The 18,178-nt window shown below is 42.7% G+C and overlaps 1 protein-coding gene across 2 annotated transcripts in view; it reads left to right on the top strand.

Annotated features, from left to right (window-relative positions):
• LOC106566225 (inositol hexakisphosphate kinase 1) overlaps nt 1–18,178 on the top strand; it is a 99,599-nt gene that overhangs the window by 67,856 nt on the left and 13,565 nt on the right. For both annotated transcript variants that reach the window (XM_082959521.1, XM_082959522.1), the window contains exons 3-4: nt 9,961–10,165; nt 16,262–16,443. In XM_082959521.1, coding sequence (XP_082815647.1) covers nt 9,961–10,165; nt 16,262–16,443 — 387 coding nt within the window. The remainder of the gene's footprint in view (nt 1–9,960; nt 10,166–16,261; nt 16,444–18,178) is intronic.

Genomic DNA, 18,178 nt, shown 5'->3' with positions numbered 1-18,178 from the left:
CCGTCTGTCAGTCTACCCACCCATCCATCCATCCATCCGTCTGTCAGTCTACCCATCCATCCATCCATCCGTCCGTCTGTCAGTCTACCCATCCATCCATCCATCCGTCCGTCTGTCAGTCTACCCACCCACCCATCCATCCATCCATCCATCCTTCCATCTGTCAGTCTACCCATCCATCCATCCGTCTGTCAGTCTACCCATCCATCTGTCTACCCGTCCGTCCGTCTGTCCATCCGTCCGTCTGTCTGTCTGTCTACCCGTCCATCCATCCGTGTACCCAACCATCCATCCACCCATCCATTCATCCGTGTACCCATCCATCTGTCTACCCGTCCGTCCGTCCGTCTGTCTGTCTACCCAACTGTCTACCCATCCGTCCATCCGTCTACCCATCCGTCTACCCATCCGTCCGTCTATCCATCTGTCAGGAGAGGATACGAGAGGCTAGGATAATTTACCCGCTGCTGCCCTAATTCTCTCTCAATTCAATTAATTTCAGTTTGCTTCATTGGCATGACTTAACAATGTACATATTGTCAAAGTGTACGTTGGGAATGAAGTGATTTATTTTACAATATTAACATAATTAAAATAATTAATATTCAAGATTGTCAATGGGACAATCGGTGACAACAATAATCAAGGGTCAAAATAACCCTACAATGGCATGTGCAGGTTGGTTGGTCTGTCAGACACTGGCCCTCATTTTATAGCAGGCAGCAATGTAGTGCGCTGCCAACCCACAGCTCTCTGCGTCCTCCCCCAACAGGACGGGTAGCCTATCCTCATCAGAGAGGTCTTTGAAACCTTGAATAAGGGTTTCAAATTTGGGGAAACTACACTCTCATTGTTATTTATGTTTGACATGTCGTCAGGAAATGCAGCTCTGTCTCAGGTTCTGCTGTGGTGCAGTGGTTGCACATCCTTTCCTCTACAGGGAGCCAGGTTTTCCTGTATCTACCCTTCTCAATGGCAAGGCTGTGCTCACTGAGCCTGGACTTTGTCAAAGTTTTTCTAAGGTTTTGATCAGTAACCATGGTCAAATTGTTTGCCGTGGTGTTTTGTCGACTTAGGGCCGGATAGCATTGCATTTTGCTTTGTGCTTGTGTTTCCCAATAAGCAATTGTCACAAGAATTTTCAATCCCAATAATCAAAATACATTTACCACAATAGATTTGATCGTACAGTACTACATTCTTTGAACTCTAATGCCATAGATGGGTGTGGAAACAATTCTTACTGTGTCATAATGGCTTGGTGATGCGGAGCGTCACGAGAATGTTCAATCCCAATGATGATAACTAACAATCATTTAAGCTTTGACCATTTAACCGAGGTTTGTAAGACCCTGGGTTTAATAATAATTAGGCAAAGACTCAGATTCTGCAAAAGGTTTTTTTTTTTTATTCACGAGAACGTTCTACCGTCCAAAATGCAAAGACGTCATTTTATAACTCTCACCCCCACCAACTTCCACGCACACACAGACACACAAACAGTAGGTGGGATGTATTTTTCCCCACAGTCCTCATTCCTCGTTTATCAGGCTGGCAGTTCCATCCTCCCGAGTTCCAACCAGGTCAAGTCATGAATAGTTTAATTGTACTCTGTATCTTCTTAGACACACACACACATTTCTCTCCCTTACTTGTCTCGACCAAACCTTATTGGACATAAGTTTACCACTCTAAATATTCATTATACATGTTACATAATCTAATAATTACGTTTCAGGGTGGAATTCTTTAGTCATTACCTTAAACATATACATTCCCTTATCAGCAATGTAGTTTTGTTTTGACTGTGTTGTAATTTGGTTTATCCTGATTGATTGGATGTTCTGGTCCTGAGGCTTCAGTATGTTAGTAGAACAGGTTTGTGAACTCAGCCCCAGGACCAGCTGGATGAGGGGACTCTTTTCTGTGTTCAGCTCTTGGCATTCCAGGGCATGGTAATGATATGAGAGGGGGTCACTGTATTTTAGATGTTTCCAAAACTGACTTGCTATTTTTTTATGTTTAATTATTAGTGGATATTGGCCTAATTCTGCCCTGCATTCATTGTTTGTTGTTTTCCTCTGGACATGTAGGTAGGATAATCTTACAGAACTCTGCATGCAGGGTTTCAATTGGGTGTTTGTCCCATTGGGTGAAATCTTGTTTTGCAAGTGGACCCCACACCTCGCTGCCATAAAGTGCAATTGGTTCAATGACATATTCAATTAGTTTTAGCAACATTTTAATAGGCATTTCATTTTTAATGGCGTAGAATGCCCTGCTTTCTCTCTGTTCATTCACTGCCTCATTAACCTCTTGGGGCTATGTGGGACGCTAGCGTGCCACCCATGGTGCACCCTAAAATTTGAATTTTGACATTTATTTGGTTTCAAATTTGCCCCTCTTGAAATGCACCTGGCATTTCAAGAGGGGCAAATTTGAAACCAAATAAATGTCAAAATTCAAATTTTTCAAACATACAACTATCTTACACCCTTTGAAAGATAAACATCTCCTTAATCTAACCACGTTGTCCGATTTCAAAAAGGTTTTACGGCGAAAGCATAAAGTTAGATTATGTTAGGAGAGTACATTGACAATAGCTGTGTGTAATGTTTTGTCAATTCAAAGACAGGCGTCACCAAAACCATAAAACCAGCTAAAATGATGCACTAACCTTTGACAATCTCCATCAGATGACACTCCTAGGACATTATGTTAGACAATGCATGCATTTTTAGTTCTATCAAGTTCATATTTATATCCAAAAACAGCTTTTTACTATGGCGTTGATGTTCAGGAAATCGTTTCCCTTCAATAACCAGCAGTCAAGTCAGCACCACAAATTAAATAATTAAAATTAGAAAACATTGGTAAAATATTATATTGTCATTTAAAGAATTATAGATTTATAGAATTATAGAATTATAGAATTATAGAAAATACTATGTAAATAATCCATTACCTTTGATTCTCTTCATCAGATGTCACTTCCAGGAATTCCAGGTCCATAACGAATGTAGTTTTGTTCAAAAAAGCTCATCATTTATGTCCAAAAAGCTCCGTGTTGTTAGCACATGATCTAAGCCCGCCGGACTTCACTTCATGAACGAGGGGAAAAAATATATTTACGTTCGTTCAAACATGTCAAACGGTGTATAGCATAAATCATTAGTGCCTTTTTTAACCAGAACATGAATAATATTCAAGGTGGATGAATGCATTCTCTTTTAAAACGTATTGGAACGAGGGTACCCAACATGACCTCGCGCGCCAGAGTCTAATCGGCCATCACCGTTCCAAGGCTCTTGTTCGGTCAGATCTCACAGTAGAAGACTCAAAACACTTTGTAAAGGCTGGTGACATCTAGTGGAAGCAATAGGAAGTGCCAAAACATTAATCAGCCCCTGTGTGTTTCAATGGCATAGGCTTAAAGGTAATTCAACACATCAGGTATCCACTTCCTGTCAGAATCTGTCTCAGGGTTTTGCCTGCCAAATGAGTTCTGTTATACTCACAGACACCATTCAAACAGTTTTAGAAACTTTAGGGTGTTTTCTATCCATATATAATAAGTATATGCATATTCTAGTTACTGGGTAGGATTAGTAACCAGATTAAATCGGGTCCGTTTTTTTATACAGCCGTGAAAATACTGCCACCTAGCCCCAACAGGTTAAGGTGTCCAGTTGAGCTTATTTTTAAACCTCAGTAATTGTAGTGTGTGCACTACTCTATATATTTTGTACCAATTGAGAACTTTGGTCTAATTCCCTGAGATCTGCATCTTCTCTGGAAAATCATTATTTTAGTCTTTTTGGGGTTTACTGCCAGGGCCCAGGTCTGGCAGTACTGCTCTAGCAGGTCCAGGCTCTGCTGTAGGCCGTGTGCTGTGGGTAACATCAGGCATAGGTCATCTGAGAAGTTCAGGCGTTTAACCTCTGAATTGTGGAGACTAACACTAGGGGCTGAGGATTCGTCTAGAATAGTGGCCAATTCGTTGATGTAAATATTGAAGAGTGCAGGGCTCAGATTAGCAACCCTGACGAAGGCCCCTGGTTAAAGAATTCTGTTCTTTTCTTCCCAATTTTGATGCTGCGCGTATTGCCGGTATACATTGATTTAATCATGTCATGTTTTACCCCCTACACCACCTTCAATATCTTTGTAGAACAGTCCTGTGTGCCAAATAGAATCAAATGTTTTAAAGCCAGCGTACATTTTGGTCTTATGGTGGTAGACATGTTTATCTGTCAGGGTGGTATTGGTCTTATGGTGGTAGACATGTTTATCTGTCAGGGTGGTATTGGTCTTATGGTGGTAGACATGTTTATCTGTCAGGGTGGTATTGGTCTTATGGTGGTAGACATGTTTATCTATCAGGGTGGTATTGGTCTTATGGTGGTAGACATGTTTATCTGTCAGGGTGGTATTGGTCTTATGGTGGTAGACATGTTTATCTATCAGGGTGGTATTGGTCTTATGGTGGTAGACATGTTTATCTGTCAGGGTGGTATTGGTCTTATGGTGGTAGACATGTTTATCTGTCAGGGTGGTATTGGTCTTATGGTGGTAGACATGTTTATCTGTCAGGGTGGAAATATGATCAGTCCTGCAATGTTTTTGTTCAATATGTCTTTGACTCAAGACATTGGTGCTTATTCAGGAAGTTTATAACTATTACATTTATAATAATATAGAAAACCTTTCCCAAGTTACTGTTGAAACAAATGCCTCTGATTGTAATTGCATCTCTCACTCTACCTCTACCTCTCTCTCTCCCTCTACCTCTCTCTCTCTCTCTCTCCCTCTACCTCTCTCTCTACCTCTCTCTCTCTCTCTCTCTCTCTCTACCTCTCTCTCTCCCTCTACCTCTCTCTCTCCCTCTACCTCTCTCTACCTCTCTCTCCCTCTACCTCTCTCTCTCTCTCTCTCCCTCTACCTCTCTCTCTACCTCTCTCTCCCTCTACCTCTCTCTCTACCTCTATCTCTCTCTCTCTCTCTCCCTCTACCTCTCTCTCTCTCTCCCTCTACCTCTCTCTACCTCTCTCTCCCTCTACCTCTCTCTCTACCTCTCCCTCTCTCTCTCCCTCTACCTCTCTCTCTACCTCTCTCTCTACCTCTACCTCTCTCTACCTCTACCTCTCTCTCCCTCTCTCTCTCTCTACCTCTACCTCTCTCTCTACCTCTACCTCTCTCTCTACCTCTACCTCTCTCTCTACCTCTACCTCTCTCTCTACCTCTACCTCTCTCTCTCCCTCTACCTCTCTCTCTCCCTCTACCTCTCTCTCTCCCTCTACCTCTCTCTACCTATACCTCTCTCTCTATCTCTCTCTCTACCTCTACCTCTATCTCTCCCTCTACCTCTCTCTCTCTCTACCTCTACCTCTCTCTCTCCCTCTACCTGTCTCTCTCTCTACTTCTCTCTCCCTCTACCTCTCTCTCTCTTACCCTCTACCTCTCTCTACCTCTCTCTACCTCTCTACCTCTCTCTCTCTCTCTACCTCTCTCTCTACCTCTCTCTCTACCTCTCTCTCTACCTCTCTATCTCTCTCTACCTCTCTCTCTCTACCTCTATCTCTCTCTACCTCTTTCAAACCCTGCCGTTGTGACAGACGGACTGCTTGGCCAGATGAGATGATATCACCTCTACCTCCTATCACCGGGGATTTAAAGTGTGACCATTTGCTCCTAGATATTTTGCTGTGCGACTTGACATTTTATTATGGGAGCGATCAGGTGCAACCAGGACCCCAAAATCTCCCAGATAATAAATAGTGGTTTTACTGATAGGCTTCACTGTGCAGTTGTTTCAGAGTGACCTAGAGAAAAAAGCCAGCTCAGATATGTTCAGTCCAAAGCTTACATGTAAAGAATATTAAAGAAAGCATCAGTGATTTTTATTTTATTTCTTGCAACTTCCTGAAGACCTAATGACATGGGAAGGCCTGTCTATCCCTTTTTGCAGCCAGTTAGCGATGCCGAAAGTCATTTCTAATGGCTTTCCCATCAAACTTTCCAAATTAAATGATAACTGCAGTGTTGGCTTACCGGGCAGAATGATATGATATCATGATGATTTGTATCAATCCGGCGTGTTTGGGGGTCACTTAGAAATGCCCTTGTTTTTGAAAGAAAAGCACTTTTTTTTTTTCTTCATTTAAAATAACATCAAATTGATCAGAAATACAGTGTAGATATTGTTAATGTTGTAAATGACTATTGTAGCTGGAAACAGATGATTTTTAATGGAATATCTACATAGACGTTGTCGTGTCTTTACTATGGATTAAATGGTATATGACATGCTATTTTATCAATTCTCTGTAATTAATATTCCCTGATTTAAACTAATCATGTAAATGTAATTAACTAGGAAGTTGGGGCACCACGGAAGAATGTTTATAGTGCTGTTGTATTCCGAATAAACTCTAAAAGACCTGGTAATCAGTAGCAGTCAATTATTATTCGTCACCTTATTCAGTCTCATCTGAATATCGTAAAATTCTTGGTTATCTTCACGAACCCTGGCTAACAAGTTGAATCAGCAATACAACATTTGGTTTAATTATTTATTTACTAAATACCTAAATAATCACATACAATTACATCTACACAGAATGGCTCATACATTGATTACTAATTATGTCATAAAAGAAAACTTCCCTATCGGACGGAACAGATATGACTGCCGGTTACACAAAGAAAGGGGGTTGGGTTTTGAATGAATGAGCGGGAAGACTGAGGAACAAAAGGATTGGGTCTCTATCAGACCTTATGAAGCTATGCTGTCGTAAATACACAATCTTATGCTATCTAAATTTTACCGCCCATTCGGAAAAGGAAAATGCAAAAAATATATTTATCTAAGCTGCGTTTTGATAGATTGGTCGAAGATGGAAGGCTGGGTTGCCCAGCAGAGATCTCCCTTTTCCTTTGAAGAATATTTCTGGGCGGATACGTTGGAGTACTGCTGTCGTGTGATAGAATGGATACGTTGTAGTACTGCTGTCGTGTGATAGAATGGATACGTTGTAGTACTGCTGTCGTGTGATAGAATGGATACGTTGGAGTACTGCTGTCGTGTGATAGAATGGATACGTTGGAGTACTGCTGTCGTGTGATAGAATGAATACGTTGTAGTACTGCTGTCGTGTGATAGAATGAATACGTTGGAGTACTGCTGTCGTGTGATAGAATGGATACGTTGGAGTACTGCTGTCGTGTGATAGAATGGATACGTTGGAGTACTGCTGTCGTGTGATAGAATGGATACGTTGGAGTACTGCTGTCGTGTCATAGAATGGATACGTTGGAGTACTGCTGTCGTGTCATAGAATGGATACGTTGGAGTACTGCTGTCGTGTGATAGAATGGATACGTTGGAGTACTGCTGTCGTGTGATAGAATGGATACGTTGGAGTACTGCTGTCGTGTGATAGAATGGATACGTTGGAGTACTGCTGTCGTGTGATAGAATGGATACGTTGGAGTACTGCTGTCGTGTGATAGAATGGATACGTTGTAGTACTGCTGTCGTGTGATAGAATGGATACGTTGGAGTACTGCTGTCGTGTGATAGAATGAATACGTTGTAGTACTGCTGTCGTGTGATAGAATGGATACGTTGTAGTACTGCCGTCGTGTGATAGAATGGATACGTTGTAGTACTGCCGTCGTGTGATAGAATGGATACGTTGTAGTACTGCTGTCGTCAGGTGATAGAATGGATGCGTTGTAGTACAGCTGTCGTGTGATAGAATGGATACATTGTAGTAATGTCGTCGTGTGATAGAATGGATGCGTTGTAGTACTGCTGTTGTCGTGGTAGAACACATGCGTTGTAGTACCCTGTCGTTCTGAAGAGATTGTCTGTCCTTTCCTAGGCCGCGTACGTTTACAGCTGCTGCTGATAACTCGACGTCTAGGATGTATCACTTCTTTAGCGAATAAGAGTTCAACGTTCATACCAAGTTGCCATACTCGTGCTATATTCTGGCTGGTGTAGTCGAAATTCATCCTTCCAGCGTGGCGATCGTCACCTCCACGTTGAAATTAGTATGGACACCAGTCCTCACGTCGTCGGGAACACAAGGTTGTCAACGGGCTTTTGTATTGGGGGAGAGAAGGGCGTGTTTCATAGTTCTCAACCAATGTCTATTCACTTGGGCGTGGCCACTGAGCGAGCATTGTTTACTTATGAAAACAATTCTCTCATTTAGAAGCTAAAATTACATTTAATCTTTTCGCAAATAGTTTCACATTTAAATTGCACAACAATTCCATGTGAATCTGAATGTGTAGACTTTACAAGATACAATTTATGTCGTCCTATCATCAGATATAATATCCTAGACACCAACTGATCTGACATCATGTTCTGTAAGTACCAACAGACACTTTCAACTGGTTGGAAAAAAGAAAATACCTCCTACAACAGGACAATGACCCAAAGCACAGCTCCAAACTATGCAAGAACTATTTAGGGAAGAAGCAGTCAGCTGGTATTCTGTCTATAATGGAGTGGCCAGCACAGTCACCGGATCTCAACCCTATTGAGCTGTTGTGGGAGCAGCTTGACCGTATGGTACGTCAGAAGTGCCCATCAAGCCAATCCAACTTGTGGGAGGTGCTTCAGGAAGCATGGGGTGAAATCTCTTCAGATTACCTCAACAAATTGACAACTAGAATGCCAAAGGTCCGCAAGGCTGTAATTGCTGCAAATGGAGGATTCTTTGACAGAAAGCAAAGTTTGAAGGACACAATTATTATTTCAGTTAAAAATCATTATTTATAACCTTGTCAATGTCTTGACTATATTTCTTATTCATTTTGCATCTCATTTCATGTCTGTTTTCATGGAAAACAAGGACATTTCTAATTGACCCCATAACTTTTGAACGGTAGTGTATATTTTCTTCCCCACACCTCAAAAGTTGTCTGATGTGGGGGTTTTTTTCTGTATGGACCTCGCCTTGGTGCATGGGGGCATTGTCATGCTGAAACAGGAAACGGCTTTCCCCAAACTGTTGCCACAAGGTTGGAAGCACAGAATTGTATGGAATTTATGCTGTAGCATTAAGATATTTGCAACCGAGTGTTGCAACCGAGGACAGACATTTGTTATGCCCTTCAGCACTCTGCGGTCCCGTTCTGTGAGCTTGTGTGGCCTACCACTTTGCGGCTGAGCCGTTGTTGCTCCTAGACGTTTCCGCTTCACAATAACAGCACTTACAGTTGACCGGGGGCAGCTCTAGCAGGATAGAAATTTGACGAACTGACTTGTTGGAAAGGTGGCATCCTATGACGGTGCCACGTTGAAAGTCTCTGAGCTCTTCAGTAAGGTCATTCTACTGCCAATGTTTGTCTGTGGAGATTGCATGGCTGTGTGCTCAATTTTATTCACCTGTCAGCAACGGGTGGGGCTGAAATACCCGAATCAACTAATTTGAAGGGGTGTCCACATACTTTTGACTATATAGTTTATCTCAAAGCTGTAGTGAGGGGGAAAAAAATGAATCGTCTTCCTGAGTTTTTTATTTTTTATTTTCCTCTAGCGGAAGGTGTCTGACAGTACATTGTCACCTTGCTCTGTGATGTCATTTATGGTATCCAATTGCTTTGAATTTGAATTAGTACATGGTAGACCCAATGACATAGAATGGCTGGTACAATTGTGTTTTGTCTTTCTCTGATACCAACCTCCTCATACAACACTGAAACACACACACACACACACCACACACACACACACACACACACACACACACACACACACCTTTTGAAATTACTCTGTTCCTCTTTCTCCCTCTCTCAGGGATGTGCTTCTTCCTGATTTAATCAGGAATTCTTGCCTTTTTCTGACATTTATCCTCCATTCATTTCTGAAACGGACCTTATCCCCTTGTCAAAATCCTGTTATTGTTGTGCTGATCAAACCCCTGCTCTCTGCTCCTCTAGGCATGGTGATGGTGTGTTTCGAGGGAGACATAGACGGCTACATCAACCTGGTGGCGTACCCGTACGTGGAGAGTGAGGGCCTGGACCACGAGGACCTACCGGAGAGGGACCAACCCCGGAGGAAACACTCCCGACGTAGCCTCCACCGCTCCACCTCCGAGATTAAGGAGGAGAAGCTACCACACGAGAGTGACAGCACTGAAAAGTGAGTAGAGCAGTGGGGATAGGGAATGGTGTGTGTGTGTGTCTACCAGAGAGATAAAAGACGACCGCCCCGCACACCAGAGAAACACTACTGAGAAGTGAGTGAGAAGCCAGTGGGATGGGTGGGTGGGTATGTATGCTTATGTAATAATCAATAACTCATTAGCAAATCAAATGCTTCTTAAACAACAGGTGTAGACTAACAGCGAAGGGCTTCCCAAAAAGATGAAGTAAGAAAGAGATGGCACAAGATAATACAAGATAATAAAATACAAGATATAAATACACTATGAGTAGCGATAACTTACTTACAATGCATTCAGATCCCTTCTCTTGTTACGTTACAGCCTTATTCTAAAATTTATTAAATTGTATTATTACCTCATCAATCTACACACAATACCCCGTAATGACAAAGCAAAAAAACTGTTTTTTAGAAATGTTTGACAATGTATTAAAAATAACAACTTAAATATCATATTTAATTAAGTATTCAGACCCTTTACTCAGTACTTTGTTGAGGCACCTTTGGCAGTGATTACAGCCTCGAGTCTTCTTGGGTATGACGCTACAAGCTTGGCACACCTGTATTTGGGGAGTTTCTCCCATTCTTCTCTGCAGATCCTCTCAAGCTCTGTCAGGTTGGATGGGGAACGTCACTGCACAGCTCTTTTCAGGTCGGGTTCAAGTCCGGGCTCTGGCTGGGCTACTCATGGACATTGAGAGACTTGTCATGAAGCCATTCCAGCGTTGTCTTGGCTGTGTGCTTAGGGTCGTTGTCCTGTCAGAAGGTCAACCTTCACCCCAGTCTGAGATCCTGAGCGCTCTGGAGCAGGTTTTCATCAAGGATCTCTCTGCACTTTGCTCTTGTTCATCTTTCCCTTAATCCTGACTAGTCTCCCAGTCCCTGCCACTGAAAAACATCCCCACAGGATGATGCTGCCATCATCCCCACAGTTATGGTCAGATTTGACGAATGGAGGGAGAGGGAGGGCCTTGTAATCGTCTCTGATTGTGGAGTACAGGGGATCTAGAGTTGTGTTGCCTCTAGTTGCACAGGAGACATGCTGGTAGAAATGAAGGAAAATGGATTTCAATTTCCCTGCATAGAAATGACCAGCCACGAGAAGCGCTGCCTCTGGGTGTTTGCTTATGGCTCTATACAGCTGGTTGAGTGAGGTCTTAGTGCCAGCATCAGTTTGTGGTGGTAAATGGACAACTGCAAAAAAAGATAAATGAAAACTTTCTTGGTAAATGGTAAGAGTACTTGAACAGACATCAAAACTCCATTTTGTTTTATTATTTTTTTTTTTATATACTGTAAAACTATTTGGTGGAATGTGCTTCGTGGCTTGTCCTGATTTATTTTATTTAAAACATGTTGTCTTGAGTGAGCACACCAGCTACCATAAGACCTACAGAAATAAACACCCCCAAAAAACAGTAGGACTGTGAGCATAAAAAAAATGCCTCTGATGGGATACATTCCTTGCCAAATGACAACCGTTTTATTACAAATTCAAAATGTACTGGTTGATTTGAAGTAGGACAAATGTGTTCCAACAACAAGCTGCAGTTTTGGAATAATTGTGTCCCTTCTATTTTCCGCTTAGGCTTTTTCCACTTAGGCTATTTGAAATTGGTTAGCATAAACAATAACCCCCCCCCCCCCCTAAACATAGACAGGTTCCACACTGAAAATATGAAGCCAAAATAAACATTTGTTTGATAAATACAGAGCTTGTTTTCATCAGAATCATTACACCTTGGCCTACTCACCAAACAGATACCCTGGATGTAATTCATCACCATGCAGTGTTTGTTCCATGTGGAATTGATAATCCATTTAGAATTAGTCTGTAGGCCTATATCAAAAATAAGACATATTTTGGTTTGTAACCCTGAAAAAATGGCAAACTAAGGCCCCGTTTGAAATCATCTCTGAGTATAACTGTTTCGGAATTGCGAGATGCACATCACTTCAACTGGCAACGTTTTTAACCTGTTACGGCTAGGGGGCAGTATTGACACGGCTGGATAAAAAACATACCCGATTTAATCTGGTTACCACTCCTACCCAGTAACTAGAATATGCATATACTTATTACATATGGATAGAAAACACCCTACATTTTCTAAAACTGTTTGAATGGTGTCTGTGAGTATAACAGAACTCAAATGGCAGGTCAAAACCTGAGAGATTCCTTTACAGGAAGTGGCCTGTCTGAGCATTTCTTGAACTTCTTTTCCATCTCTATCATTTACTAAGGATCTCTGCTCTAACGTGACACTTCCCACGTCGTCCATAGGCGCTCAGAGCCCGGGAAAAAACAGAATGTTGTCATTCCAGCCCCAGGCTGAAACACATTATCGCCTTTCTCAAGTGGCCGATCAAGGGACACTGGGCTTATGCGCGTGACCCGACCGCCCCCGCCTTTGGGATTTTTTCCTCTGTTTGCCGAAAAGGAGATTCCCTGTCGGAATATTATCGCTTTTCTACGAGAAAAATGTCGTAAAAATTGATTTTAAACAGCGGTTGACATGCTTCGAAGTACGGTAATGGAATATTTAGAATTTTATTGTCACGAATTGCGCCATGCGCGCGACACTTCTTTACTATTTCGGATAGTGTCTGGAACGCACGAACAAAACGCCGCTATTCGGATATAACGATGGATTATTTTGGACCAAACCAACATTTGTTATTGAAGTAGCAGTCCTGGGTGTGCATTCTGACGAAGACAACAAAAGGTAATCAAACTTTTATAATAGTAAATATGATTATGGTGAGTGCTAAACTTGCCGGGTGTCTAAATAGCGAGCCCGTGATGCCTGGGCTATGTACTTAGAATATTGCAAAATGTGCTTTCACCAAAAAGCTATTTTAAAATCGGACATATCGAGTGCATAGAGGAGGTCTGTATCTATAATTCTTAAAATAATTGTTATGCTTTTTGTGAACGTTTATCGTGAGTAATTTAGTAAAATGTTAGCGAATTCCCCGGAAGTTTGCTGAATGCTAGTATGCTAGTTCTGAACGTCACATGCTAATGTAAAAAGCTGGTTTTTGATATAAATATGAACTTGATTGAACAAAACATGCATGTATTGTATAACATAATGTCCTAGGGTTGTCATCTGATGAAGATCATCAAAGGTGAGTGCTGCATTTAGCTGTCTTCTGGGTTTTGGTGACATTATATGCTGGCTTGAAAAATGGGTGTCTGATTATTTCTGGCTTGGTACTCTGCTGACATAATCTAATGTTTTGCTTTCGTTGTAAAGCCTTTTTGAAATCGGACAGTGTGGTTAGATTAACGAGAGTCTTGTCTTTAAATAGCTGTAAAATAGTCATATGTTTGAGAAATTGAAGTAATAGGATTTTTAAGGGACGCAAGCGTCCCACCTAGCCCATAGAGGTTAATGAGATATAAAATGGAGGTTAGGGATCGCCAGAGGCTGTTTTCAGTCATAGGAAATGATTATGTAGACATTATGTACCAAAAAAAGATCAGCGTAAAAAAAAAAAAACCACACAATGGTGTTTTTCTGCCATTTAAATCCTTGAGCGGGCCGCCTAAGAGTTTTATCGGCTAGTTGACCTGTGGTGCCCTGGCTGTTTTTGTTTTGGTGCCCTTCGTAGGCTAGTTGACCTGTGGTGCCCTGGCTGTGTCTGTTTTGGTGCCCTTGGTTAGTTAGTTGACCTGTGGTGCCCTGGCTGTGTCTGTTTTGGTGCCCTTGGTTAGTTAGTTGACCTGTGGTGCCCTGGCTGTGTTTGTTTTGGTGCCCTTGGTTAGTTAGTTGACCTTTAAAACAAGGGTTTCTGAGTAAACCCAGAAGGATTTAAAATGAAACTGTTTTGTATTAGTTGACCTTCCGTTGTGTCCTTTGTGTTGTCCCAGAGAGGATTTACTCTGCCGAGAATCAGTCCACGTGACATAAGCAGACCAAGTGGGGATTGTTTTGTATGGAGGTCTATGAGAAAGTGTCGAATTACCTGAGGCTTATTTGATCGAACAGAAGTGTCGTAATGTTTAGGCTGTTACAAATGTACTGATATAAGTGGATGCACGTGGCATTCCGGCAACTTTGAGAAAACCGTCTTAGTTCTGCCTTTTGTTCAAATCAAATCGAATCAAATGTATTTATATAGCCCTTCTTAGATCAGCTCATATCTCAAAGTGCTGTACAGAAACCCAGCCTAAAACCCCAAACAGCAAGTAATGCAGGTGTAGAAGCACGGTGGCTAGGAAAAACTCCCTAGAAAGGCCAAAACCTAGGAAGAAACCTAGAGAGGAACCAGGCTATGAGGGGTGGCCAGTCATCTTCTGGCTGTGCCAGATTATAACAGATTATAACAGAACATGGCCAATATGTTCAAATGTTCATAAATGACCAGCATGGTGAAATAATAATAATAATCACAGTAGATGTCGAGGGTGCAACAGGTCAGCACCTCAGGAGTAAATGTCAGTTGGCTTTTCATAGCCGATCATTGAGAGTATCTCTACCGCTCCTGCTGTCTCTAGAGAGTTGAAAACAGCAGGTCTGGGACAGGTAGCATGTCCGGTGAACAGGTCAGGGTTCCATAGAACAGTTGGCAGAACAGTTGAAACTGGAGCAGCAGCACGGCCAGGTGGACTGGGGACAGCAAGGAGTCATCAGGCCAGATAGTCCTGAGGCATGGTCCTAGGGCTCAGGTCCTCCGAGAGAGAGAAAGAGAGAATTGGAGAGAGCATACTTAAATTCACACAGGACTCCGGATAAGACAGGAGAAATACTCCAGATATAACAGACTGACCCTAGCCCCCCGACACATAAACTACTGCAGCATAAATACTGGAGGCTGAGACAGGAGGGGTCAGGAGACACTATGGCCCCATCCGATGATACCCCCGGACAGGGCCAAACAGGCAGGATATAACCCCACCCACTTTGCCAAAGCACAGCCCCCACACCACTAGAGGGATATCTTCAAACACCAACTTACCATCCTGAGACAAGGCCGAGTATAGCCCACAAAAATCTCAGCCACGGCACAACCCAAGGGGGGGCGCCAACCCAGACAGGAAGACCACGTCAGTGACTCAACCCACTCAAGTGACGCACCCCTCCTAGGGACGGCATGGAAGAGCACCAGTGAGCCAGTGACTCAGCCCCTGTAATAGGGTTAGAGGCAGAGAATCCCAGTGGAGAGAGGGGAACCGGCCAGGCAGAGACTTCAAGGGCGGTTCGTTGCTCCAGTGCCTTTCCGTTCACCTTCACACTCCTGGGCCAGACTACACTTAATCATAGGACCTACTGAAGAGATGAGTCTTCAATAAAGACTTAAAGGTTGATACCGAGTCTGCGTCTCTCACATGGGTAGGCAGACCACTCCATAACAATGGAACTCTATAGGAGAAAGCCCTGCCTCCAGCTGTTTGCTTAGAAATTCTTGGGACAATTAGGAGGCCTGCGTCTTGTGACCGTAGCGTAAGTGTAGGTATGTACGGCAGGACCAAATCGGAAATATAGGTAGGAGCAAGCCCATGTAATGCTTTGTAGGTTAGCAGTGAAACCTTGAAATCAGCCCTTGCCTTAACAGGAAGCCAGTGTAGGGAGGCTAGCACTGGAGTATTATGATCAAATGTTTTGGTTCTAGTCAGGATTCTAGCAGCCGTATTTAGCACTAACTGAAGTTTATTTAGTACTTTATCCGGGTAGCCGGAAAGTAGAGCATTGCAGTAGTCTTCACACGCATATCTGCACTCTTATTGGCTAGAATGGTCCTTCCTAATCTCGCCTCTTCCCGCCTGCCTTTCATCTTTTAGGACATGTATTTCCATTGTTAGAGCAGTGACTCGACTATCTTGTCAATATATTAGATAGTCTTTGCTTGTCCTCTCCGTCCAGTCTCCTGCAGAGTCCTCGTCCGAAGTTCCAGATCCACAGTGACATGTTGTGGTGCTCTAGTTAACCTGCTAGTTAACCTCTTAGTTAACCTGCTAGTTAACCTCTTAGTTAACCTGCTAGTTAACCTCTTAGTTAACCTGCCAGTTAACCTCTTAGTTAACCTGTTTGTTAACCCTGTTGTCCCTGTGTCCTCTCCCTCCAGTCTCCAGGAACTGAAGAGTCCTCGTCTAGAGTTACAGATCTACAGTGATGTCCCCTTCCAGATGCTGGATAATAACAGCGGCCTGGGCTCAGAGAAGATCAGCCACAACCCCTGGAGCCTCCGCTGCCACAGACAGCAGCTCAGCCGCATGAGATCAGAGTCCAAGGACAGGAAGCTCTACAGTATCCCTTTTCTCAGGTCGTTTTTTACCAACACGATAAGACAGAGTCAGGAGTACTGCTGGAAGCTCAGCAAAATCACATACTAGGAAAGTCCTAATGGGTGAATGTCAAAAACACGATACACTATCAATCTATGATCACCATCGAACTTCATGATGAGGAGTCTGGGACTGACTGACTGAGTTAACCAATGAGGGAAAACGTTAGTCTTCCATGTACACAACCAGATAGATAGAAAAGGCTAAAAGGTAAATTAACAGAGGGGATGCTACTAACACGGGAGTTGATCAGGTTAAGTTAAACACTATCCATGATGAGGTGTCTGGGACAGACCTACTGTTTTCCTCATTGATTAGTTATTTCAGATCTCTATTCACACGGTGACCGGATCAACATAAACACTGTCTTCTTTTACCCCCCACAGAAAGACATTGGTCAAGGTTAGTGTCGCAACACTGCTGTATTAACATTAACAACAGAGATCCCGGAATGCTCTCGTGCTCTGACCTGTCAGAATAGCCTGTGGGAAAAGAGGCAACGTTCCAGTCCCAAATGGAACCCGGAACCAGGGCGTATGTCGCACATCACTACTTCCCTGGAGAGGCATTTATTTATCATATTTATCATCAAAATGTGCTTTTTGGCAGAAATGCTTTCTTGAACATGTGAACTTTCATGTTCCTTAATAACAAACTTGTATTCCATCTGTAAATACTAATACAATTGTTAAATTACGAGCCTAGTTGGTTTAGCCACGGAAAAAGTCAGCAACCTTCCCCGCTAGCCATGATTGGCCGAGATAATGGATGGGCTGGACATGCTGGGAGATGAGTTCTGATTGGTCTGCCATGTAGCATGTTTTCTGTCTGTAACGTGAGCTGCTCAGTATGTGTTGACCTTTCTAACCGCGCCGTTTTTTTGAAAGATACAACGTTAGCCATCGAGAACTACAAAAGTTTTGCTACTTGTCTCGGCAACATTGATGCCCTTAATTTAGCAGGCGCTATCGACAAAGATCAGTTGGGAAAAAGTGATGGGCTACTTTCTGCACACGCAGAAAGTGACTTGAAACAACACTGGCCAAACAAGATGGAGTTTAATGGTTCCAGTCTGCAGTGAAGCGTTCATCCGTGTATACGGTTAAGAGTTACATTTTCAGGTAGAACATTTTCATTGCAAGTTGAAGTGCACTGTTTGCTAGCTAGTGAACGTTAGCTTGCTGGCTCGCTAGCTAATGTTACGTGTATGATCTGTGTAGTAATATTATTCACATCAGAAATTCATTTGCATTGCTAGTTATAACCTAACGTTAACGTGGACACTATTGTCAAAGTAGTGCCAGGTTCTCCCCTTTACTGTCAAAGTAGTGCCAGGTTCTCTCCTTTACTGTCAAAGTAGTGCCAGGTTCTCTCCTTTACTGTCAAAGTAGTGCCAGGTTCTCTCCTTTACTGTCAAAGTAGTGCCAGGTTCTCTCCTTTACTGTCAAAGTAGTGCCAGGTTCTCCCCTTTACTGTCAAAGTAGTGCCAGGTTCTCTCTTTTACTGTCAAAGTAGTGCCAGGTTCTCTCCTGACCGTATCAAGACAGACCACAGGAACCAAATATTATTAGAAGAAATGTTGTACTGCACATTCTCAGTGTTGGGAATGGAATGGGATGTCCTCCACTTATGTGTCTGGTCAAAAATAGTGCACTGTAGGGAATAGGGTGCTATTTTGGACACAGCCTTAGTCTCTG

Source organism: Salmo salar, chromosome 12 (assembly GCF_965601325.2).
Source record: "Salmo salar chromosome 12, fSalSal1, whole genome shotgun sequence".
NCBI lineage: Eukaryota > Metazoa > Chordata > Actinopteri > Salmoniformes > Salmonidae > Salmo > Salmo salar.
This window is presented reverse-complemented; position numbering and strand designations above follow the sequence as displayed.